The following is a 25,556-nucleotide window of genomic DNA, read 5'->3' as shown; positions in this document are numbered from 1 at the left end:
AGTTAAAGGAGTACAGCATGGATTTCTACACAGAGAGGGCAATCCTTTCAACATAAGATGCTGAATTCAAGTTCAGGAGAGTTTTGAAAAGGCAATTCTCTTGAATGCAACCTTCAGGTATGGCATGGAAAAATTGCATTTTCATTTCTTTCACCATAGTAAAAACTGCCTTCATGGTCTGGAGAGGGCACGTTAAGGACAGGGGCTCAAGCCCCCTTTGATGTTTATGTGTGCACATGCCTGGGTGTGATGGTAGAACTTTTAGATTCTAGGAGGTGGTGGATAACAGTACCTGATGGTGTGGTGGTAGAACTTGAGCAGGTTGGAGAGCTTGTAGAGAAGCACAGCGCCCGGCTCAGCCACAATCACCTGCTCTATCCTCACCTGAAAACAAAATGACAACACACTTCTAATTTATGAAAGTTTAGATTTTGTTTGGGGGGTAGGGGGAATTTTTGAAATTCTTTTGAAATTAACATTTTAAACGAAATGTGTAGATTTTGTGTGTGGGTAGGGGCATTTTTTTTATTTAAATTCGTTTGAAATAAAAATTAAAAACGAAATATGTGCGGACAATTTCTGGCCCAGCCCACATTGGATTTATCAGTCATATACATTCATATAGAATATCGTTACTGTCGGGCAGAAACCTTGTATCTCCAAGTTTCAAATTTGTACATTTTTTCGCAAAGCAAAGCCCTGCTTCACCATACAAGGCCGTTGCACAAAAGTAGTGAAAACCGCCGATCTACAAGCACACAACGCCTCGCAGCCGCGAGGCGTTGTGTGCTTGTAGATCTGCTATTTTCACTAGTTTAGTTCATTTTTAAAATGATAAATATAAAACGAACGGTCTTGGACATACAAGGTTTCCAACCGACAACGACGATATACATTCATATAGATAAATATATAAAGTTAATGAAAATAAAAGTCACCACTTCTCCTCTTATCCCACACTTTGTAAAGACATTCTGAACAACGCAAAAAGGAATTCGGTGAAGAGGATTCTCACTTTGAGCGGCCTGCAGACTCCCTCTGTGATGTGACCCACTACTTCCTGCATGTTCTCCTCCACGCCTGTGATTGGACGGAAGAGTTCAGTGTTGTTAGACGAACAACGCTTGTGATTGCTACGTGTACTGTAGCAATCACAAGATGAAATGCAACATTGTAAGTATTACCACATTAAGTCCATTTTAAATAGCCATATTAATGAGATCAACATTATTCAAATCATGGAAAAAGAGAGAAAAGAAAAGTCTCCCTGGTGAAGGCTGTGTGCCACAACTTCTAACCCTACTATTATCAGGGTTCCCACACATCTTTTCCAAAACTTTTCCAGAATATTTATTATAACAATAATTCAGCTCAATAACACTTCGCTTACTCCCATGTGCAATGCCCAAAGACAGGTAGTGTAGTGTTTTCACTACACTACCCTAACCCTAACCCGACCCCCGTAATAATCATGTTTTAACTGGTACCCGGCACCCTGACAAGCACTAAGAGTCGAGGAATTTTGTATAACACGGTTCTATTGTGAAAATAGCAGAGGCGTTGTGAGCATGTAGATCGGCTATTTTCACAATTTCTGCCTCTATATATTTGACAATTTGGCACATGTTTAATTTGTCATTTCAGAGGTATTAACAAAATCAATAACCAAAGACTATGCATAGCTATTTTTTCCAGGACCTTCCCAGGACCCTTGATAAATTCCAAAACATTTCCAGTACTGGAAAAATATTTTTCTAATTTAAAAATATTTCCAGGAATTTCATGACCGTGGGAACCCTGTATTATTCTTACCATGCATTATCCATTTGTATTCAGATGATGTTTAGGTTGGGACAGTACCTTGCAGGGTGACCTGTTTGAGCAGCGCCTCTAGGTGTTCCTTCTCAGAGGCTGTGGCTTGGTGCAGCCAGGCCAACATGTCACCAACATACCTATGAGGAGAATGGCAAACATTTTGGGATGAAAACAAAACTGCCAGCAAGCAAAAAAATTAAATTTGGACCTGACAAAATGATCACTTCACAATCACAATATAGTTTGTTGTGGGAAAATGATTAGCTGCTCTGTGGATGAATTGTTGACTTGAATATATTGAAAAATATGTCAGCAGCGTAAACAATTCAATTTCAGCTGTACATCTACATTGGCGTGGTTTAACAGAACAGATTATGCAATCTCACGCGCTGGAAGTTTATTTTCGGCATACTGCACTAGTGTCAAATAAGACTTAAGCATATACATAACACAGCGAGCGGTACTTGAATGACAAGTGAACGCATATTATGTTCATGTTTTTGCCTACAGTATACATGTGCGTGTGCGCGCGCGCGCGCGCGTGTGTGTGTGCGTGTGTGTGTGTGTGTGTGTGTATGTATGTGCGTGTGTGTGTGACCGACGTGTGTGTGTGTTCGTGTCTGTGCTGGTGCTCGTGCACAAATGTGCGTGCGTGCCCATCTCTTTGCCCCTCGGCCGTCGGGAGGCGAAACAGAGAACTTGATGTTCTTCTGAGAAGAGCGGCTGATGGTGCCTGGCTGTATAAAATGCAGGTGATTGCGTGTTGTTTCCACCCAGGGCCTGATATTCTGAGAACAGCTCTCATTAGAGCTTCTGGGCAGATAGCAGGAAGAGGGTGGGGGGAGGTAACCGTCATGCCCGTTGACTCTATAATACGGCCAATGCCTTCGTTTTCCCCGAATCCAGCGCTTCAAATTAACCCGTTCAGAACGGGTACGCATTATAGGGTATCATTATTTTATGCTTTAACTATTGAAAAACAGCAGATATACAAGCTCGCAGCGCGGCACCGAGTGCCGCGCTGCGAGCTTGTAGATCTGCTATTTTTGAAAAATCGTGAAAATTTGAATTTTGACCCGATCCTATAAGTGTCTTTTGAAAGATTTTTTGACAAGCTCGCAGCGCGGCACCGAGTGCCGCGCTGCGAGCTTGTAGATCTGCTATTTTTGAAAAATCGTGAAAATTTGAATTTTGACCCGATCCTATAAGTGTCTTTTGAAAGATTTTTTGAAAAACCCTATGTCTCTATGTCAGCAATCTGGTTAGCCATCGTCAAAGAAAAGGTCCTTTTCACTTTAAATGGAGCTCAGTTAGTCTGTTCTTGAGAGACTGCTAGCTATGTCAGTGGTTCTCAAACCTTTTCATGTGAAGGACCCCCAAACTGATATTTATTTGGCCACGGACCCCCATCTCAAAATATCTAGTTCCAGGGACCCCCCAGAAGCAACATTTGAGTTACAAAAGTTAGCTTTGAAAATACATATATTCAAAGATTTGCACACATTTTCACGACTTTTTCAAAAATAGCAGATCTACAAGCTCGCAGCGCGGCACTCGGTGCCGCGCTGTGAGCTTGTATATCTGCTATTTTTCACTGGTTAAAGCACTCAATAATTCTAGGCCTAAATGGGTTAAATTCCCACGAACGGCGGGAGCAGGCAGGGGGGAGGGTGGGGGGGACGACATAATTTTAGATTTTAGTTGGACATTCTGTGCCATTCTTCTTTTGAAAGAATTGTGCAGAGAAATGTGTCTTAATGGGTTAAACCACTTTCATTCAACCTGGCACGCCTATTTTTGGCGAAGGTTATTATTTTAAATAGAAATCAATTCTAAAAGGTTTGGGTGCTTAGTGACGAGGCTGTTTGGTGAGGTTAATAGGCAAGGTTTCGTTTCTAGCATGCACAAGGCGAGCAGGAGGTAAACAACTCCAGTCGGAGCGCACCCCTATGGCGCGCGCACACGCTCAGCGCATACATGCATGCACACAGACATGCACTCTGACACAGACACACACACCCTTCCTCTCCCATTTGGAAAACATCAACGCTTACTGTACCAGTAAGACTCCCTAAACGGGAGATAAGCGACCGTAGGTGGCTTATCTCCACAAATAGGGCAAAAATTTGTTTTTCCAAAATCTTCCTGATCCATGTTGATGACATGAGTGTAGACATGCTGTGTAGTGATATTCGTGATTTTAGGGCAAAAACTGTAGGAGCAGTGTCCAAAAATGTGTTTTAAAAATCGGCCTGAAGGTGGCGCTAGAATAGGGCCATGTGAGAAATGAGGGGTGGGGTCTCCGCGTTGCCTTGGCGGACGAATAGGTACCGGCCCCGGCTCTCCCGGACGCTCCTAGCCAAAAAGTTATAAAAATAAAATAAAAAATCGACTTTTACATTCCTAATTTGTATCGTTATTTCAGTTAACTAAAATGTTTGTTCGTTTTTTTTTTTTTTTTCTTTTTTCTTTTTCCCAAGTATATTTTCGGTTAAAGTAGTAGTAGCAGTAGTTCGCCCCAAAAATGACTTTTTTTTTCTATTGATTACTCAGACTTGAGTTCAATAATATTTTTTTGTATTTGTCACAAAGACAAAAAAAATGTATTATAGTAAATTTTACCCCCATTGATTCTGGATGGGGACCCAAATGCATTTGAGTCCCCATCCGGAATCAATGGGGGTACATTTATTGTAATCCAATTATTGGCTTAGGAATGTGATTAAAAACCTAAATATATTATTGAACTCAAGTCTCCATGGCATGAGTAATCAATAGAAAAATAGTAACTTTGGGGGTGAACTACTCCTTTAAGTTCCAAGCGACTATAAAGACCCTGGCTATGTGAACGGCGGGGTCACCTCATGGGGTCGTGGGAGTGCATCTCGATGGGGCGCGGCGTTCCTCCGGGTCCTCCTCTGGTGAGGGCGTCGATGAAGCCTCGCACCACCGCGCACCTGCGGGCCGTCCCGAACTCATCCAGGGTGTACCTGAACACACAGAGACACAAGAACATCCAAACTCATCCAGGGTGTACCTGAACACACATAAAGACACAACTAGGGCTGTCACAATTATTACATAATCGTCTAATCGCAATTATTTGAGGTACCGGTAATCACAATTATTTTGCATAATCGTCAATCGTTTACATGTTGAGAAATGTTAATATAGTTACAAACACTTTCAAAAAGTAGTGGAAATAGCAGATCTACAAGCTTACAGCGCGCCGCGATGCGACGCGTTGTGAGCTTGTAGATCGGCTATTTCCACTATCAATGTTATTTTTTAAGTATAAAATAATCAAATTTGTCAGTAATTTCTTTGTATATTTAAAGGAGTAGTTCACCCCCAAAATGACTTTTTTTCTATTGATTAGTCACGCCATGGAGATTAGAGTTCAATAATATTTTTAGTTTTTTGTCGCATTCCTAAGACAAAAATGTGATAACAATAAATTTACCCCCATTCGTTCCGGATGGTGACCCGTTTCGAAACGGGTCCCCATCCGGAATCAATGGGGGTAAATTTACTCGAATCAAATTTTTGTCTTAGGAATGTGACAAAAACCAAAAAAATATTATTGAACTCTAGTCTCCATGGCGTGACTAATCAATAGAAAAAAAGTCATTTTGGGGGTGAACTACTCCTTTAAGTTATGTGTCATGATTGCCATGTGCAACTTCAAAGCCTAAAAGCCAAACAGAAATGTAATTGTCAACGACAAATACACAATTAAATCGTTAATCGCAATTACTTAAGTGACAATTAATCGTCATGTAAAATGTCATAATCGAGACAGCCCTAGACACAACAACATCCATACTCATCCAGGATGTACCTGAACTGAGGTAAAAAAAAGAAAAACAATTGAGCACTAGGAGTTTAGGCATTACATTTTGTATAACACGGTTCTATTGTGTAAATAGCCGATCTACATGCCGATCTACATGCTCACAATGCCTCGCGTTGCGAGGCATTGTGAGCATTCAGAGTAGGCCTGTCACATGTGTTTCTGTTGTTGACAATTACATTCCTGTTTGGCTTGGAGACTTTGAAGTTGCACATGGCAGATATGACATAACATAACCTAAATATACAAAGAAATGTCTTACAAACTGTATTTGACAACTTTATACTTGAAAAAGAACTTTGATAGTGGAAATGGCCGATCTACAAGCTCACAACATTTTTCAACATGAAAATTATTATGACAAAATAATTGCGATTATGTCAAATAACTGCGATTAGACGATTATGTAATAATTGTGACAGGCCTAAAGGTGGTTGCACACTGCACTGCGTGTTTTCGTTGCGTTTTGGAAATCCGAAAGCCGTAGGCCAGGGAGAGAGAGAGGAAAGAGAGAGAGAGAGCAAGGGACTCAGTGCGACAGCTGCGAAAATCGGGAAAATTCAACCCTGGTCCGAAAATAAATACGAAACGGGCTGCAGTGTGCAAACGTGATTGACATAACGTGAGGTTGATTTTTTTATTCACTTCACGCATTCCGAAATTCACTCCGATATTCGGCCCGAAAAACGCAGCAGTGTGCAAAGACCTTAGTTCAGATATTCTTGAACAGCAACAAATCTTGCACGGGGGGCGTCTGCTCCCCTCCCTGAAACCAAATCTTTTCAGGTTGGGGTCCGCGGCCAAATACACATTTCATTTGGGGGTCCTTTGAACTTGACAAGAAAAAGGTTCGAGAACCACGGCATGTAAAGTAAGACGGGGGTCAGTCAAGTCAAACAGTGTGGTAGTAGTTAAGTCGGTCAAAAGTCAGAAAGTAAGTAAGTACTGCATGTCAAACAGAAAGACAGGAGGAAAACAGTAGCGTTGTTTTGATTTCCTGACGGAGGCTAGACTAAACACCAGATTACAGAACACCGGCTTTCCCCCATCTCCTCCGCCTACCCTGGTCCACTCCCTACTATAGGGATGGTACGATATGAACATTTCATATCACGATTATTGTGACCAAAGAAATTAACGATATTATCGCGATAAACCAAATATCCCCAACATCCATTATGCTGGGGTGGAACATTTGCCAAAAAACAGCCGATCTACAAGCTCACAACGCGTCGCCTTGCGACGCGTTGTGAGCTTGTTTTTGGCAAAGAGATTTGGTAGAGAGTGAAATAAAGACCAGTGCGTATGCCGAATATTATAAGTACGTTTTACCAATAGAGGGTTTAAATGGTACTGGATATGCAGCTCGGCAAAAAATGTTGCATATCAGGATACATTTAAACTCCACGATACGATTAGTGAGTGTTTTTTATCACAATAAACGATAATATCGCTTATCGTCCCATCCCTACTCCCTACCATCCTGTCTCTGACCTTGGCTGCTCTTTTGAGCAGTGTTGATATTGACATCATATCTTTGATTTTGTCTTCTGATGATATCAACACTGCTTTTTGAGCACCACAGAGTGCTGTGTGACCACGTAAAGAGTAAGGAGACTACTTGTGTAGTGATAACGGATGCTTTTAATAACTAAAATCTAAGGAAAGACAAGAAAACACACGTCACTATTCCCGCTGGCAATGCACAAACTAAAAATACAGTAAGTTAGTGAGTATCAGCGCCTTGTATTTGATCGAGAGTTCTGCCAATGTGAGGTCAGAAACAGCGTCATGCAACTGGAAATGCCACTATTTCCCCCTAGACTCCAATGCATTCCATAAACCTCTGCTTCAGGGCTTTGTCACTATTCGCCAATAGATGTTTTTATAATTTTTATCCCACGATTTTCCCACCCATTTTCACCCAGTGCCAATTACCTATGTAATCCTGGGCTCTGCTCTCCCTCTGCCGCGCCTGGGGAGACAACGGACTGACCTCATGCTTCCTTCAATGCATGAGTAGTCCAAGTTGTTTCTTTTCACCTGACAGGGGGGATTTCCCCGGGATGGACGTAGCGCGTGGAAGGAACACGTTATTCCAACCAGTTACTTTCCCCTCCATCAGGCGCCCCGGCTGGCCAGGGGGAGGCATTATTGAGACCAGGATTACTGCATGTTTTTGTGAGGGTATCAACCCTAGGAGACACAGGGAGAACATGCAAACTCCACACAGAAAGGCCCTATCGCCGACCCCACCTAGGCCAGGGTGCGGGCGCTGATGACGCGGAGGGAGAAACACGCCCCCAGCACCCACAGGGTCCCCCGGCGGGAATCGAACCCAGGACCTTCTAGCTGTGAGGCAAAGCGCTAACCACTGCGCCACCGTGCCCCCACTCGCCAATAGATGTGTATGTAAAATACCTGTGATGATGAAGTGAACGTAGAGACAGCTCAACTCTCCCAATTGACGGCTCTGGTGCGTATTAGTCAGTTAGTAAGCGTTTACATCTGAATAACGGTCTCTTGGTCCCCTCTGCAGTTATTAACCCATGTAGTCCTGCATCAGTGTCACTCTACCACAACCACTTTAACCAATATTTTATGCTCTAACTATTAAGAAATAGCAGATATACAAGCTCGCAGCGAGCTTGTAGATCTGCTATTTTTGAAAACTCCTGAACATTTGTGTCTTTGAATATTTTTCCCCGATTTTATAAATGTCTTCTAAATCCTCCTTCTAAATCAGTGGTTCTCAAACTTTGTCATGTCAAGAAGCCCCCAAAATCACATGCATTTGGCCGCGGACCCCCGATCTTAAAATATGTTGTTCCAGGGACCCCCCCAGAAGCAAATAATTGAGTTACAAATGTTCACTTTTAAAAAGATATATTCAAAGACTTGCTAAAAAAAAATAAAAAATCTAAATTTTTCAAAAATAGCAGATCTACAAGCTCACAGCGCGGCACTCGGTGCCGCGCTGTGAGCTTGTATATCTGGTATTTTTTTTCAGTAGTTAAAACATAACATAATTCTCGGACTAAATAGGTTAAGGAACCTCAAGAAACACCTGTGGAACAATCGGTGCTTACTAATATTCAAATCAAAGGACTCGGCACAGACAGCTGTGCAATTTGTATATTTGCAAAGTTTACATCTTTATTCTGTGATTCGCTAAGACATATTATCGGTCATTTTATTTGGCGGCGATCCAGCGAGTATAATTGTCCCATAAGCATTCATGGTGAGACGGTGTTAATTTCCCCACAGTAATTGGACATTCCCCACTGTAAACGTCCACATCAGATGGTCCCACTGTCTGACATCATATCAATGTGTTCATGCCAGACTAATGAAGCAGAGCACCTGGTGTCTGATCCTGTCTTTCACATACAGAGGAAGTGGTTCTCAAGGTCCCCAGCTAATTTAATAATTATCGGTTTAACAACTTTAGCCATGTTTTACACTCTATTAATACTTGGGATGCCATTATTTTTGTAATTATTTGGATACAGAGTGCCACCAAATCACTGCGTTTTATTTTGAAGAGCCCTGGAAGCCACGATCGTGTCCATGTTGTGGAAATTCACTAAATCCGGAAGTAGACCGGGATGTTTACTTTCACTCGGAAATAAACATTTCTAACCGCGGCCAACAGTCGCGGAAAAAAAGTGTTTCTGGGCGATCTAAGTGTTTTTGGAAGTAGACTCCGAGATAAAGCCGTTTCTTTGCAGCAGCAATGAATAGTTGCCTATGGAGATTACACGCTTCCTGATGATGGCGGCCCAGTTGCATCATGGGATATGAAATTCTTTTGCTCGACAGCCGCCGCAGCACCCGAAATGTATATAGGGCTGAAGTGGTCAATGTATGTTTTTGGAGCCGTGTGCAAAGCACATGAGCTCCCTGTGCACAGCTTTCAGCTTTTGTCCCGTCTAGTGGGAAAAGGATGTTTCGTTGAGTTCGAACAGTACCTTTTATGACCACACATGTTAAGGGAGGGGCGCTGTTTTCAGGCCAGGCCAGGCCAGGCACACACACACACGCACACACACACAGGGGGGAACACATAGAATCAAAAACATAGATCTGGAAGTGCTCAAATTCACGGCTCCACTTCGAACCAAGGTTTGATTTTTAATAATAATCCAAATCTAGAAAGTAACTAGTAACTTGTTTTCAAATAAATGTAGAGGAGTAAAAGTACAATATTTGCCTCTGAGATGTAGTGGAATAGAAGTATTGGGAATACACAAGTAAAGTACAAATACCTCAAAATTGTACTTAACAAACTTGGTGCCAAACACGAGCTTCCCAAGTTTGTAATAGGCCTTGCCAAACACGTGTTTCCCGAGTTGGCCATTTTTGAGAAAAAAAACTCACCCTACTTCCTACTTCGGCATGATCGCGATCGCGAAATGCATGTTTGTTAGCCTATATCTTTTGAATGCCTGAGCGGATTTATTTTCTTTGAAAGCTGTGAATGGGGTGCACAGACACGTGTGGTGCATTATCCGTGCATGACCCGTGCACATCGTGCACATTAAAGCTTCCAGTGCCAGCCCCTAGAGGGCACCAAAGAATGCCAGGGTTTGTCCCATAGGCGAGCGCATTAGCATCCGGGGACTCACGTTGCAGTGACGCGCGTGCTCACGTTCGTGCACGTCATGGAAAGGTCCCGGATGATAATGCTAACAGAATAGCTATTCCCATTTTGTCATTTTAAAGATCATTTTTCTGCGATTTCGCCGTAAATAAACCTCGGCGCGCATCCCTAAAAACACAATCCAGAGATATGGGCCTCCAAAGATGTGGTTTTTCATTGGATTCGGCGGCGATTCGCGGCGCCGTTCGCGGGTAACGGCCGGCATGGCGGCCCCCGGATTTGGAACACTGGATTTTAAATTTAGGCTCAGGCTTCAGAAGGCCTCGGATCATTTTATTCATTTCATTAAAAAAGCCGAACATGTTCGGGATAGGCACACTGGACTACGTTCCGGAAGCGGCGCTGAACATTTGGTGAACATTGGGGGGCTCAAAAATGTATTTTAAACCATTTTTAATGGAATATATCGTCGGACCATGTAAAATGGCTAGCTGGCTAGCGTAGGACGAGCCAGGACCACCCACGACTCTACAAGCAGCTCAGGGTAAGTCAATTCATTAAAAAAAAATTGTATTGGATTGAAATAAAGCCGAACATGTTCGGGATAGGCACGGTAAGATTTTAAAGATTTTGGCAATGGAAGACATTGAAGATTTTAATGTTTAGCAACAAAAAGGTTAAGTACAGTCCTTGAGTAAACATATTCATTTACTTTACACCACTGGTGAGCAAGTTGCTAATGCAACACAAAGCAAGGGAAAGGTAACTAAGATAGAAATTACTGTGTTGGGTCTTTCTTATAGGGTCTTTCTTATATGCTAAATATATCGTCGTTGTCGGGTGGAAACCTTGTATGTCCAGAACCGTTTGTTTTGTATTTTTCATTTTGAAAATGATTTAAACTAGTGAAAACAGCGGATCTACAAGCACACAACGCCTCACGCCGCGAGGCGTTGTGTGCCTGTAGATTTGCTGTTTTCACTATTTTTGTGTGACGGTCTTGTATGATGAAGCAGGGCTTTACTTTAAGAAAATATTTACAAATTTGAAACTTGGAGTTACGAGGTTTCTGCCCGACAGTGACGATAATATTGTGGAGTCCTTGAGGATTGTTGAAATATGCTAAAGGTCCAGAGCTTTTTTTTTTTTTTAAAGTTGCTTTAACTCAGCTCTGAAAATAGCACAAGATCGAAGCAATGTAGGTGAAATGTAATGTCAAGCCAATGCTTGGCCTCGCCTTGAAAAGAACTAAGATTATAAACAGATTGTCAAGAACTAAAAGTGATAAAACAGACAGACAGACACACATTCACAAAATAAATCACTCTGTCCACGTTGTTTGTTCTCAAACAGCAAACAATACCACGATGATAGCATGATGATGAAGACAATACAAACGTTTCAATGGTCCTTGTTGTTAACAGCACTATAGGATTAGAATCAGGGAGTGTTGGGGTTGGGTTAAGGAAGTAGTGCTTAGCATTGGGCTTAGGTTAAAGGACAACTTTGTTTTTTTTACAACAAGGGTTCATATTTTAGATATGAGAAATTTAGAGAAAAGAAAAGATGAGTGTTAAAATGTTTTCATTTACTGCTTTCTATAGTTTTAGTGATTTTAATGACTTTTATTTCAGTGGGTGGGTGCATGCGTACAAGTGGTAAAATGGTAAATGGTGCATTTATATAGCGCTTTTATCCAAAGCGCTTTACAAAGATTGTGCATTACATTCACCCATTCACGCACACATTCATACACCGGTGGCGGAGTAAACCATACAAGGCACCAACCTGCTCACCGGGAGCAACTAGGGGTTCAGAGTCTTGTTCAAGGACTCTTCGACATTAACTCAGGGGGAACCCGGATTCGAACTGGGAACCCTTCGTGCTCTAATAACGGTTTCTCTACCCCTGAGCTATGCCGCCCCTAGTGGCACGGAGTGCCATGCTGCGAGCTTGTAGATCTTATTGACCCGATTCTATAAATGTCTCCTAAATTCTATAAATGTCTCCTAAATCCTAACAGGTTTCGGAAAAACGTATGTTTCTTTGTCAGTGTGGTGCTCAAACTTTTTCACGTCAAGGACCACCAAAATGATATGCATTTGGCCATGGACCCCCCATCTCAAAATATTTAGTTCCAAGGACCCCCCAGAAGCAACATTTTAGTTACAAATGTTCGCTTTAAGAATACATACATTCAAAGATTTGCACACATTTTCACAACTTTTCAAAAATAGCTGATCTACAAGCTCGCAGCGCGGCACTCGGTGCCGCGCTGTGAGCTTGTATATCTGCTATTTTTCAATAGCTAAAGTCTAAAATAATACCAGGTCTTAGAGTTATGTTAAGGTTGTATTATGTACTGTAAGTGTAATAGTAATCGTGTGTTTACTTGTAAAGGACGGGCCGGTCCTGTAAGGCCTCCATAGCTTGACTCAACACTGGGCTGATATCACACGACTCCTGGGTCAGTCCTCTGCATTCATCTGGACACAAACACACAGTCATGAAGCACGTAGAAAACCTTCCATGTCCACAGAGGGACACTAGCCAGGTTGAGAAGTGCTTAGGAATCAGGACACACGGCAGTATAAATAGTAATGCATTTATATACATAGCAGCTTTATCCATAGTGCTTTACAATGTGCTTTACATTCACACACACATCAAGCACGGATGGCGTAGGAAACCATGCAAGGCACCAACACCAACCCGCTCATCGACTGGGGGTTCGGGAGGCTTTGCGAAACTGATGCCATGGATCCACTCACACGTTCCTCCACGGTATCAGTCTGGACTTCGGCCCACAGGCAGAGAGTATGAGAAATCCGAAAATGACCGGACCAATACGTTACTGCGTTTCAACTGCTGTCAGTACAGTAGATCATTTTCTGTCATTTTCTGACACCGAACTCAGGGGGAGCCCGGGATCGAACTCCAAGCGGACGCTCTACCTCCTGAGCAACTGCCGCTCAGTTATAACTGCCAATACCGACGATGTACAGTATATGGGCTCAGGGCAGGCTCTACACATCTTAACTACTACTGACACATTTACAGGAGCAGTGGATGTGGTCCTGGTGGACTGAGAAACAATGTAAAAACAGGCTGATTTAAATAGTTTATGGGAAGCAGCAGTGCGGTAGGATGTGACTGAGCTCATCAAAACTATATACTGTCTGATGTACTGTATTATTTCGCTGTACAATGGTGTCACGTGCCGAAAGTAGCAGATCTACAGGCTCACAACGCGTCGCATCGCTTTCTTTCTATTGGAAGACAGAGCCGGCTGCTTTGACCGTAATGTTGACTAACAGTGACACGGATGTCTACTTCGGCTGAGTGCAGCAATAACTTGGCTCCAACCTTAGTATATGTGAACGTGAATTCAGAGATTTTCTTCCCTACAAGCTTAGAGCGGTAAACAAACTGCACGTCGACATGTGCACTTTCCGCACGCACGTTATCATTACACCGATCGCACCGTAATGTCTAACAATCGGGTGAGTCCCAGTTGTCACTGATGGCCTCTCATCCGCCTGTCCTTGACTAAACATTAACCTGGCTAAATTGTTAGATTAGATTACACATGGAATAAAATCACACATTGCAAGGGGAAATGTTGAGGAAGCTATGGTCCCCAATCTCCCTCCTTCTGCTAAGTTGATGTACCGGTATAACAATTAGCACTTAAGTATCTGTTTGTTTATTTGTTTTTTTGTATTCTTGCTGAACTGTAGTTACACATACAAGAGGAAACTGGGATCCACAGCAGTATCTCTTAACCTATTATGTGTCCCGAGCTGTGACGCGTCCACGTTTTTCCCAATGACCTTAAGCGCAACGGTGGGGGCGCGGGGGGCTGCAAGGGAAAGGAGCGCTTGTTTTCGGTGAGGCGCGCAGTCTCAGGCGACCATGAGCCACGCGAGACACAGCCGGCGAGCAATTCGCCTTGCCGAGCGTTGCGACGCCAGCGCCGTTACCGAGTTATGTGCCGTTATGGACAGAATAGTAAATCTTTGTCCCACCGACTTTCAGCACCTCCGTGCGGTCCAAGTGAACACAGCAAAGCGCTCTCTACCTCCTTGCCCATCACTGGCCCCCACCGTTGTGCTCAGGGTCCCTGGGAAACGCCAGGTCGCTCTACTGTGACCTAAAAGTAGGCCGCAAAACGTTCTGTTATTTAATATCGGGGCTGACGTGGATTCAAAGGTTGAATGTCTCCATTCCGACATGTCTCCTTTTCCGACATATCTCCATTCCGACACTAACCCTATCTCTAACCCTAAACTTAACCTCTATGGAAGTGTCGCCACTCCGACAATAAGAAGTCAATGTCGGAATGGCGACATGTCGGAAATGGAGAGCAGTCACCGGATTCAAAACCAGTTGAGAGAGTTGGATACAAAAGAAAAGGCTTGGATACATTTTTTATTTCTATGACAAAATTGTTGATTTCCTTTCCCCATTTGAAGGCAAAGCATAATAGTGCATAGTTAAAAGGTTCAATCTATCTTCCCGATTATAACAGGGGGTAGAGTGATTCAGTGGGTAGAGTGGTTCAGTCTTGCAGTGGATAAGGGGGTAGAGTGGTTCTGGCCACTTGGCAACCATAAGGTTCCCAGTTCGATCCCAGGCTCCCCCAAAGTTAGTGTCAAAGTGTCCTTGAGCAAGACTCTGTCTGAAGCCCTAGTTGCTCCCGATGAGCAGGTTGGTGCCTTGCGTCATGGTTTCCTCTGCCATCGGTGTATGAATACGTGTGTGAATGGGTGAATGTAATGCACAATCTCTGTAAAGCGCCTTGGATAAAGTCGCTATATAAATGCACCATTTACCATTTAACAAAACATATAAAACATTCTACCAAACACAGAACGCTGGTATACAGTACATAGTTTGTGACACTCTGGTGAGATTGTAGATTGTCTATTTCGTCATTGTCGGGCAGAAACCTGCCAATCTCCAAGTTTCAAATGTGTACGTTCTTTCAAAAAGTAAAGCCCTGCTTCATCATACAAGGCCGTCGCACAAAAGTAGTGAAAACAGCCGATCTACAAGCACACAACGCGGTGCGAGGCGTTGTGTGCTTGCAGATTGGCTGTTTTCACTAGTTTAAATCATTTTTAAAATGATAAATACAAAACAAACGGTTTTGGACATACAAGGTTTTCTCCCGACAACGACGATTTTCAGCACTCGACAAAGTCCAAGTCAGGCTTTAGAAGCGTGGCCCCTGCCACCCGGTGGCTACAATCGGGGATGAAGTGAGCTAAGCTCTGAGGTGCGCCTCGGTTTGATTACAGTGACACCACCGGGTCACGGTACAATCTGCTCCATCTCAGCCCTGTCTGGGTGGGTGGTCTAGAGGGTGGTCCCATACTCACTCTGGGCCCAGCGGTAGAGCTGCTCATAAGACGTCTCCTGTAACACGGCCATCTGCTCCATGATCTCCAGCCTGGAAAGCAGCATGCAAACCACAGCATTACACCTGTCATTTCCACTGCAGGATCACAGCTAAAGAGAGCCACTCCGTGTGCCAATGTTCCATGCGATCAGGGGTCATGATTCAACATGTCCGTACACGGGACAAATGTGTCTGTGGAAAAGACTTGGCCCTGTCTGTGTTAAACTCACTTTGGTTTTTACACAAACCATTAATCTTATTTCGATCATAAGACCCAATTACTGAATGTCAAGTCTCCAGGTTTTTCTTCAGAATGTGTATTACACTGATTTACTATGACACTATGCATGAAACATTTTGAGTCCACTAGTATTGTGGTTCTCAAATGTCTTATTTGCAAGGACCACCATAACTCAAAGTTACAGACCATTCAGGGATATCTCTTAATGTGTTTCTGGTAATACTAGTAAGACACCTCAGGGCGACATGCGACCTTGCCCTATCTGACCAGTGATGTATATCGGACCAGTAACCCATATCCCTGTACTGTATATAGTACATCCCTTTCATGACAGGTCCCTGTCTTCTTCTTCTTCTTTCGTGTATCATCGTCCTTGATGATTGGTTGACAACATTTTATTTCACAAGATTTCTTGTTACTTAGGGGAGGCCATGGGGTCTGAACCAGCTGCACAGATATGGGCTGTCATCCTCCATGGTCATTCCCATATGAAGTCCTGTTAGATATGGGCTTAATATTGATGACATCAGGGATCTCCATATATGCGCATAAAAGGGATTCTGTTAGAGTGGTTCCCATGACATCACAACATAAAATATATTTTATGCCCATACATGGAGATCCCTATCTGAACCAGCCACACATATATGGGCCATGTCTTGGCCATCTGGCCAGTGAGATGTAAGCCTGGCAGCAATTATGAAGTCTAAATGGCAAACGGAAATTAAGTTTGAATTCATATGTTCCAGTCTTCAATGCCAAAAACACAATTAAATCGTCAAGTGTGACAATTAATCGTCAATTAAACTGTCTGATCGTGACAGCTCTAGAAGTAGCGTTGTTTCTCTCACCCTGCTGTTTGCTGGTTGGTCCGTAGAAGGATCTTGATGTCCTCGTGGATGTGTCTGACTCGGCTGAGAGCTTTGAAGAAATCCTGCAGAGCAGAGTGGGATGTACGTTGCATGATGGAACACTTTTTTATAGTCCATAAGAGTTCTCAACCTTTTCAAATCATTCTTTTTCTACCACTTTTTCTAGTCACGTGTTCAAATACTGGATTGTGATTGGCTTAAAACAGTGGTAAATCAGGCAACTCCAGTGACTTTCTCAAAGTCCCCGGATGCGTTGTCATGCTAATGAGGCACATTTCCGAGATCAATGCGCCTCACAACTGTCAGAGTCGGACCACAACGCATCCGGGGACTTTCAGAGTCGGAACACCTTTCCTTTTTAAATAAACTTTATTGAAATTTTGCAGGTTTTACAATCATTTCAAGCAATCAAACAGGCATATGAATACATTCATTTTAAGCAGTAAAAAGGCATATGAAAACAATCATACAGTAATTACACAATTATACTACATGTAAGGGCATTACTTCTCTTTTTTTTCACTCCCTTTTTTTTTTTTACATCGAAGCCAAAAGGCCTATAAATACAAGGAAAATAAAATAGAAAAATAGAGAAAAATAGTTTTTTTTTGTTGTTTTTTTAACTACTTTTTAAAGTGCCAAAAGGTGCCATGGCTTGAGTATTTTTTTGTTTTGAGTCCAGTGTTCTTTGTCTTTTCAGTTCAGTTCTTATCTGCTTGAACACAACTTCCCCAGATATGGTTTCCTGGTGAATCACCATGGCACATCTAGTGTTCCACAACTTGTTTACCACAGTGCAAATCACAGACCAATAGAAGTCATGATCCATAGCAGACATTTTTTCCTCAAACAAACCATACATAACAGCGTTATAAGTCACCTTGATTTTAAACACCTTTCCCCAACCAACAATGACCATGGTCGCGGGCGTCCTATGTTTACTAGCGAATGTCGCCGATTTATTCCATTATTGATAGGACAGTAGACTGACAGGAAAAGGGGGGAGAGATGGGGAATGACACGCAGCCCTGCACTGACCTGATCAGTGCAGGGCTCCTTGTGGTCTGTAAGATCAGTGCAGGGCTCTTCTTGTGGTCTGTATCAAAGCAATTATGCTTCTCCACTGTCAAATAGGCCAAGATGATGGCCATTGTTAATAAATTGATAATGGATAATTAAAAAAAAAAGAGCAATAATTATTAGGGATGGCCGATATTATCGGCATATAAAAACGTTTGTATGACCCTCCACTGGACACAAATAAAATTTGCTGACCTTCCCTTGGACTAAATTTAGAAAGGCATGACCCTCCCCTATTTTTCTCCAGGGGTACCCTTCTTTAAAAATCGACCTGTACCTAAGTAATGCAGATGTTTAACAATAATTTAACTCTTGAGGATGGATCCATTTGGTTTCACTTCACGATCACAAGAGTTAAAGCTCTATAAGGGTTCATTTGGTTAGCTGGGGACCACCTGAAACTCCCTCAAGGACCACTGGTGATCCCCCGACCACTGGTTGAGAACCACTGCTGTAGTATTGATCAATACTACAGCATTTTAAAAAAAAAATAAAAAAAAGAAGAACAACATGAATATGAGAGTTTAGGTACCTCGGTCACGGGTGCGTCCCGAGTCCTGCGTAGTGTGGCCATCTCCTCACTGGACAGCTGGAACTTAGCCAGGAAGGCCTGGGCCACCTGAGATCTGACCTCCAGACGATGACTAGAGGGGCCAAGAGGAGAAAGAAACATGTGCTTGAGTCTCTGAAACAGTTGTTGATTTTGACAGCACATTTTTAGAATTGGAGTTTTAGATATAGTTTTTCTTTTTAATAATTTTTTATTTTGTTTTAGTCTATATTTTAGTCATCTGAAATGTTTTGTTTTAGTCAAGTTTTAGACGGTCGACTAAATATCATAAGATTTCAGTCAGCTAAATCTACAGTGGGTGGCAGTGGCTCAGGGGTAGAGAAACCGTCATTAGAACACGGAGGGTTCCCGAAGGGTTTCCAGTTCGATCCCGGGCTCCCCCAGAGTTAGTGTCGAAGAGTCTTTGAGCAAGACTCTGAACCCCTAGTTGCTCCCGGTGAGCAGGTTGGTGCCTTGCATGGTTTCCTCCGCCATCGGTGTATGAATGTGTGTGTGAATGGAATGCACAATCTCTGTAAAGCGCCTTGGATAAAGGCGCTATATAAATGCACCATTTATTTACCATTTACAGTTGATTTTGTCAAGAAAATATATGTGGCGGCGTGATGCCATAATTTTACACTTGGTTTGCGTGCTGAAAATAGCCAATCTACAAGCTGTAGACAAAATTGTCAACGTATTTAGTCTTATAGTTTTAGTCATCATACCTCAGTTTTTATTTAGTTTTCGTCAGTGAAAAAGGGTAGTCGATGAAACAGTTTTCCTCATAGTTTTTCAACACTAGAGAGGCCTCCGTCCCTCACACTGGTCTGTGGTTAAGGAAACATCGTCTAGTCACACTTTTACAGGGTCCGATTCATTCCATCCATGTGCTTTGAGATGATTTATTTCAGGAGAGTGGGTGGTCCTGGTCCACACTCCTTCTTTGTGTCTTTATTTTTAGGGGTGCAACAGTCAATCAAACCTAAACCTGTACAAGCCTGCAGTGCAGCACAAAGTGACGAGCTGTGAGCTTGTACGTCTGTTATTTTATGAATAGCCCAAAGGAAAAATATACATCATCTAAAATAACACAGATGCTTTCCCCGTTTTTTAATGGGTTAATAAAATAATCGAGTAGTAATTGACCCCTAATATTTTGTGCATAAATATCATCATTATTGGCACAAAGTTTTTTTAAAATAGATAGAATAATACCTAAGAAAATAATAATATTAGGGATGGATAAGTTCCATCCCTAATCATTTCTGTGACACATACCCGTTGTGCTCAAAATTATTCAACCCCCTCTGAAAATTAGGTTTATTTTAGCCACTGTTATTTGACTTTGAACTTGTGAACTTGTGAACTATGCTCAAAACCGTACTTTTTGGAACATTCAGTGTCTTTACAATTGTTTTATATCCTTTTCCTTTTTTGTACAAAGCAATAATCTCTTCTCTGAACCTTTCTGACCATTCCTTAGACTTAGCCATGTTTTTAACTGCTCTAATCACAGTCAACAAGTCAACAAACTTCTAATCAGGCCAGGTTGCACATCTGATCTTCTGATGCAACTATTTATGCCCTTGATTAGTCGATTGCAGTTGATTACAGATGTTTTCAGGTCTAATTAAGAGTTGAATAATTGAAAGTGAAAGTGGCATTGAAAGTGCCATTTAGCATTGAATTTGGAAAATAAACACAACACATATTATGTTCTGTTGAGCTATTTACATTGTTCTTGTATGATTTATTTCATTCCGTTAAGTTTGTGAATTTAGCCAATAAACCAGATTTGCAGAGGGGGGGGGGGGGAATAAAAGGTTTTTTGCACAATGGTAGGACTAGAGTGGGAACATTCATTGTTTTTTTAAATATTTTTCCTTTTTTCCCTGACTATATCTACTGCATAGTACTGTGTTCTATCCATCTGTCTTTCAATGTTATATGAGACACTTCAATGGTTTCCCATGGAAATAAGCTTAGTCTTTTCTAGGATCTCCTTTTAGTAGACCATGTACCAGTGAACTGTACCGTCATGAAACTGTACCTTTTCCTATGCAAACTTCTAATAAAGTCTTCAATCAACCAATCAATCTGTGCATGAAATGTAATGATTTAGGTTCACCACTAGATGGCAGCGATACCCCTAAGCAAGTCAGCCAGACGTTCATCATCATCATCATCATCATCATCAGAGAGGGGAGGGGAGGGGTGGACGTGGGAGGAGGGAAGTGTAAATAAGATACTGTTTGCAGACACAGAACAAAAAGCCAGGCAGAAAGAAAAGAAGCCCCTGAAAGAGAACCATTATAATACAGGCGAGGTTATACAGTGTCCGAGATCTCTCGACACTATCAATAACAAACCACTGTAGATCCCTATCCGTGTCCCTATTAATTTCTCTGCACAACAATAGCGGCCATGGTAACCGTCCCAGACGAGCGGAGAACTTTGTCACGGGATAGGAGGAGGAGGAGGAGGACAAACGACCCAGGCTCCCGCAGTCTGTCTTCCTCCTCTGTCTGCGACCCGGCGTTTGAGTCTGAGGCCTTGAGCTAGATGCAGAATAGACCCACATTTAGAGTTGACATTAATTTATAACTCAAATCTTTACTTCTGGGGGTCCCTGGAACAAAATATTTTGCAATGGGGGTCCGTGGCCAAATACATATCATTTTGGGGGTCCATGACATGACAAAGTTTTTAGAACCACTGATAGCAACATACATTCTTTTCAGAAAACTGGATTTAGAAGACAAAACATTGATACATGTATGTGAACCTGCCGTGCCGCTCAGTAAAGCTTCTCAAACTTTTTACGCCAAGTACCACCTCAGAAAATATGTGTCTCCCCAAGTACCACCATATACCGGTATGTTAAAATACAGGTGCATAGACCCACCCCATATATGCACAGTTAACACAGGTGGCCAATTTATTCCTTGAATTCATGAAGATTTTTTTTAGTTTTTGTTGCATTTCTAAGCCAATAATTTGATGACCGGGTCATCAAACAGATTTATCTATTTGTGAACTTCCCATGCAAACTGATGATATTTCTGATGTGATTAATCCATTCTCAAATCCTCTATTAACGGCTAGGTGTGCCCTCATGCTCATTTCAGCACAGCTGGAGAGCCTATTTCAATCAATTGCTTGGTCAGAAGAACTACCTGTAGTATAATGTAAATATTTCACTCTACTTATATATTTCTTCTTATTTTTGGGAGACTCCTCTGAGTACCACCAGAGGGATGCCCATGTAGCCTGGATCCAGCCTGTTTGCTCCGTTCCACATTTTGTATTGTCTCTACGCATGTGATGCGTAGAGACAATACAAAATGTGGAACGGAGCAAACAGGCTGGATCCAGGCTAATGCCCATGTACCACCAGTGGTACATGTACCACAGTTTGAGAACCACTGCTTTAAACCAAATGAACACATTTTGACTAGCACAACTGATAATGAATAGAAAACAACAGGCTGTACAGTACTAATATGCACAACATATTGACATAAATACTGGACCTTTAATGTCAGTGTTTTCTAATAAAAATGTTGTTGTCGATTAAAGGGGGTACTTGGATATAGTAATCAGAGAAAGGGGGTACTGAAGCCCAAAAGGTTTGTGGTTAAGGAGTCGGACCCCTGCAAGAATTATATGTATTTGGCCGCGGTCCACCATCTCAAAATGTTTTGTTCCACGGATGGACCCCCATCGCAAAGTATTTTGTTCCAGGGACCCCCAGAAGCAAAGATTTGAGTTAAAATTGTTCACTCTAAATGTGGGTCTATTCTGCATCTAGCTTAAGGCCTCAGACTTGTTGGCAAACGCCATGTTGGCCTCTGTCTGTGCTCTGCCCACACCTCTCGTCTGCGTTCCCAAATAGTACTCATTTTTTTTTTTACTTAAGTAAAAGTATCAATACTGCAATGTAAGAAGTAGTCTTGTTACAAGTAAAAGTCCGGAATTCAAGTTAGTACCAAAAGTATAAAGTACTACTACTCATTGTGCAGAATGTCCGTTTCACAGTTTCCAAATGTGTAAAAATGTTAGCAGAGCTACAAGCTCACAATGCATTGTGATCTTGTAGATCTGCTATTTTCAAATGGCCGAAATGTATTGGGCTGAAGTGGTCAATGTAGGTTTTGTAATAATAATCAAAATCCACAAAGTAACTAGTAACTAAAGTTTTCAAATAATCGTAAGTGAATAAAAGTACAATAGTTGCCTTTGAGATCTAGTCGAGTATTGAAAATTGGACACACTCCAGTAAAGTAAAAGTACCTCAAAATTGTACTTGGGTACGTACAGTGCTTGAGTAAATGTACTTAAGTTACTTCAACACCACTGCTCCATGCCCCTCACAGTCGGAGTCCTCTGTGAAGACAGAGCCAGGGTGGGTCGGTAAATCTTTGCTGTTGTCTTTGTGAACAAGAGGAAACCTCACATTATCCCACCATTCACTGGTACCACATTCAGCACATCGGGCCCCAAACTGAATGAAGGACAAAACGGCAGTAAATCTGTTAAACAGGGCTTTCGCTTGGCAGGAGAAGCAGATCTGTGGATATAAAGCACTAAAGAAATATGTGTATTTATATTTGTGGCACTGCATTGATAGGTAGCTAGTTCCCAATGTATGAATGAATGGACCATTGTATAGTCAGGGGATATCTTTAGAAATAGTGTCAAATCCTGGAATAAATTCCTTACCAAAAGAAATCTTCACCAAAGTGTTTGTAAAGGTGTCTAGTAACACATCTCACAAAGACTGAAATTCAGTTTCCCTAGGAAAATCTTTGACAGCTAGGGTAATTCTGGTTCTCATTCACTCACTATACACTACACTATAGGGGAAAAAAGATCACTCCCAAAAAATATGCTTTAAGTGGGATGTGAGGGGTCTAACTAGGTGTTTTTAATTATTCTGAATCCATTGCAAGCATTTGTTTTTCACCAAAAACATTCCTTGGGCTAGAAATGGACCCCCATACCACTGTGAAAAGTGATGACTCATCACTAAACCATCATTCTATGGGCTGTTTTTTGCCCAATGAATGTTTTTTTGTGCAAAACAAATGCTTGCAATGGATTCAGAATAATTACAAACACCTAGTTAGACCCCTCACATCCCACTTAAAGCATATTTTTGGGGAGTGATTTTTTCCCCTATAGTATAGTGTATAGTGAGTGAATGAGACCCATAATTACCCTATCTGTCAAAGATTTTCCTAGGGAAACTGAATTTCAGTCTTTGTGAGATGTGTTACTAGACACCTTTACAGACACATTGGTGAAGAAATGTTTTGGTAAGGAATTTATTCCAGGACTTTTTAAGATATCCCCTGATTATGTAAGCACAAAGAGTTCAAAACTCGCTTAGAAAAGCGCTATGAAATTGCAATCCATTATTATAGTAGGCTACTTTAAGTATTACAATTTGTACTGTTGTCATGACTTTCTTTTCTCTACACTTTATATATTTATAAGTGTTTGTTTTATAACATTTATAACATAATATTCATAACAGGAAAAACTCTTGGTTCACTCTGACATTGGGTCTATCATGATTGTGTAATAAAAATGTTGTTGTCGATTAAAGGGGGTACTTGGATATAGTAATCAGGGAAAGGGGGTACTGAAGCCCAGAATGTTTGTGGTTAAGGAGTCGGACCCCCGCAAGAATTATATGTATTTGGCCGCGGACCCCCATCTCAAAATGTTTTGTTCTGCTCTGACATTGGGTCTACCATGATTGTGTAATATTATATATCTTTTCTCTTTTGTGTTGTCCAGAACCCTGAGGGGATGTTTCCGGCAAGTCTGGGCCCCATATTAATGTCAGGGGCCCCCCTCTGCTGCCCCTCTCTGGCCCCCGTGAGAATGAATCATTATCACTTTTCACCGCTTTTACGACAGGACAGTCAATAGCCTCCCCACCCCTTTCTTTCTTTCTGTCTTTCCTTCCCATTTGCATTTTATCTAATGGAATGGAATTACCCAGAGCTCATGGTAGATAGATATCCGCGATTATGAAAAAAATGTAAACTCACAATGTGTGGAAATACGCCGGGGGGGATTTATATTCTTGGCGTTCCGATAATGTGCACAAGAAATCTGCTTTGCGAGATGAGCTGTGATCACACATACTGTACTGCAGTGTTTCTCAACCACTGTGCCGGGGGACCTTTGGTGCGCCCCTGAGAAGGGTCAAGTGTGCCCCTTGAAACTGCTTGAAAGCCAGTATTGTATTTATCATTTTAAAAATGATTTAAACTAGTGAAAACAGACGATCTACAAGCACACAACGCCTCGCACCGCGAGGCGTTGTGTGCTTGTAGATTGGCTGTTTTCACTACTGTTGTGCAACAGCCTTGTATGATGAAGCAGGGCTTTACTTTGCGAATAACCGTACACATTTAACTTGGAGATACAAGGTTTCTTCCCGACAGTGACGATATTTACACCCCCATATTATGTTGGTGTGCCCATGGATTCTTGGGACATGAAAAGTGTGCCCATGCAGAAAAAAGGTTGAGAAACACTACTGTACTGTACTGTACTGTACTGTACAGCACACACACACACACACACACACACACACACACACACACACACACACACACACACACACACACACACACACACACACACACACACACACACACACACACACACACACACACACACACACACCCTCCTCTTGACGGCTCGAGTCAGGCTTGCCTCCAGGGCACCACGCCATAAATACTGCAAGGAGTACAAGACCAATCCCCCCCCACCCCACAACCCTCCCCAAATTGTGAGAAATGTTCCAACCATCAGATAAGGAAGGAGTGGGAAAAACTGCGGTAGCGTTTACAAGTGAGAGTTATAAAAGCCATGAGAGAGAGAGAGAGAGAGAGAGAGAGAGAGAGAGAGAGAGAGAGAGAGAGAGAGAGAGAGAGAGAGAGAGAGAGAGAGAGAGAGAGGAGACGGAGCAGGAAGGAAGGAAGGAGGGTTTTCTTTTTTAGGTTTGAGGGAGAGCTGAAGCGGAACACAGGAGAGGAGATCTGATTTCTCCCGTGTCAATATTTGTATCAGAGCCAAGGCAGCTCACCAGGGACGTGCTGGCCATTGGGAAAAG

The 25,556-nt window shown here is 42.2% G+C and overlaps 1 protein-coding gene across 2 annotated transcripts in view; it reads right to left on the bottom strand.

Moving 5' to 3' along the window:
• The window catches only part of cog6 (component of oligomeric golgi complex 6), an 88,518-nt gene that overhangs the window by 39,158 nt on the left and 23,804 nt on the right, over nucleotides 1-25,556 (bottom strand). For both annotated transcript variants that reach the window (XM_080730998.1, XM_080730999.1), the window contains 8 exons: nucleotides 18,401-18,512; nucleotides 16,768-16,850; nucleotides 15,656-15,726; nucleotides 12,664-12,757; nucleotides 4,677-4,805; nucleotides 1,861-1,952; nucleotides 1,016-1,080; nucleotides 293-384 (listed from right to left, as the gene is read on the bottom strand). In XM_080730998.1, coding sequence (XP_080587124.1) covers nucleotides 293-384; nucleotides 1,016-1,080; nucleotides 1,861-1,952; nucleotides 4,677-4,805; nucleotides 12,664-12,757; nucleotides 15,656-15,726; nucleotides 16,768-16,850; nucleotides 18,401-18,512 — 738 coding nt within the window. The remainder of the gene's footprint in view (nucleotides 1-292; nucleotides 385-1,015; nucleotides 1,081-1,860; nucleotides 1,953-4,676; nucleotides 4,806-12,663; nucleotides 12,758-15,655; nucleotides 15,727-16,767; nucleotides 16,851-18,400; nucleotides 18,513-25,556) is intronic.

The sequence above is a fragment of the Nannobrachium achirus genome, assembly GCF_963921795.1.
Source record: "Nannobrachium achirus genome assembly, chromosome: 8".
NCBI lineage: Eukaryota > Metazoa > Chordata > Actinopteri > Myctophiformes > Myctophidae > Nannobrachium > Nannobrachium achirus.
The sequence above is the reverse complement of the archived record's forward strand: the minus strand, read 5'-3'. Positions and strand labels throughout refer to the sequence as shown.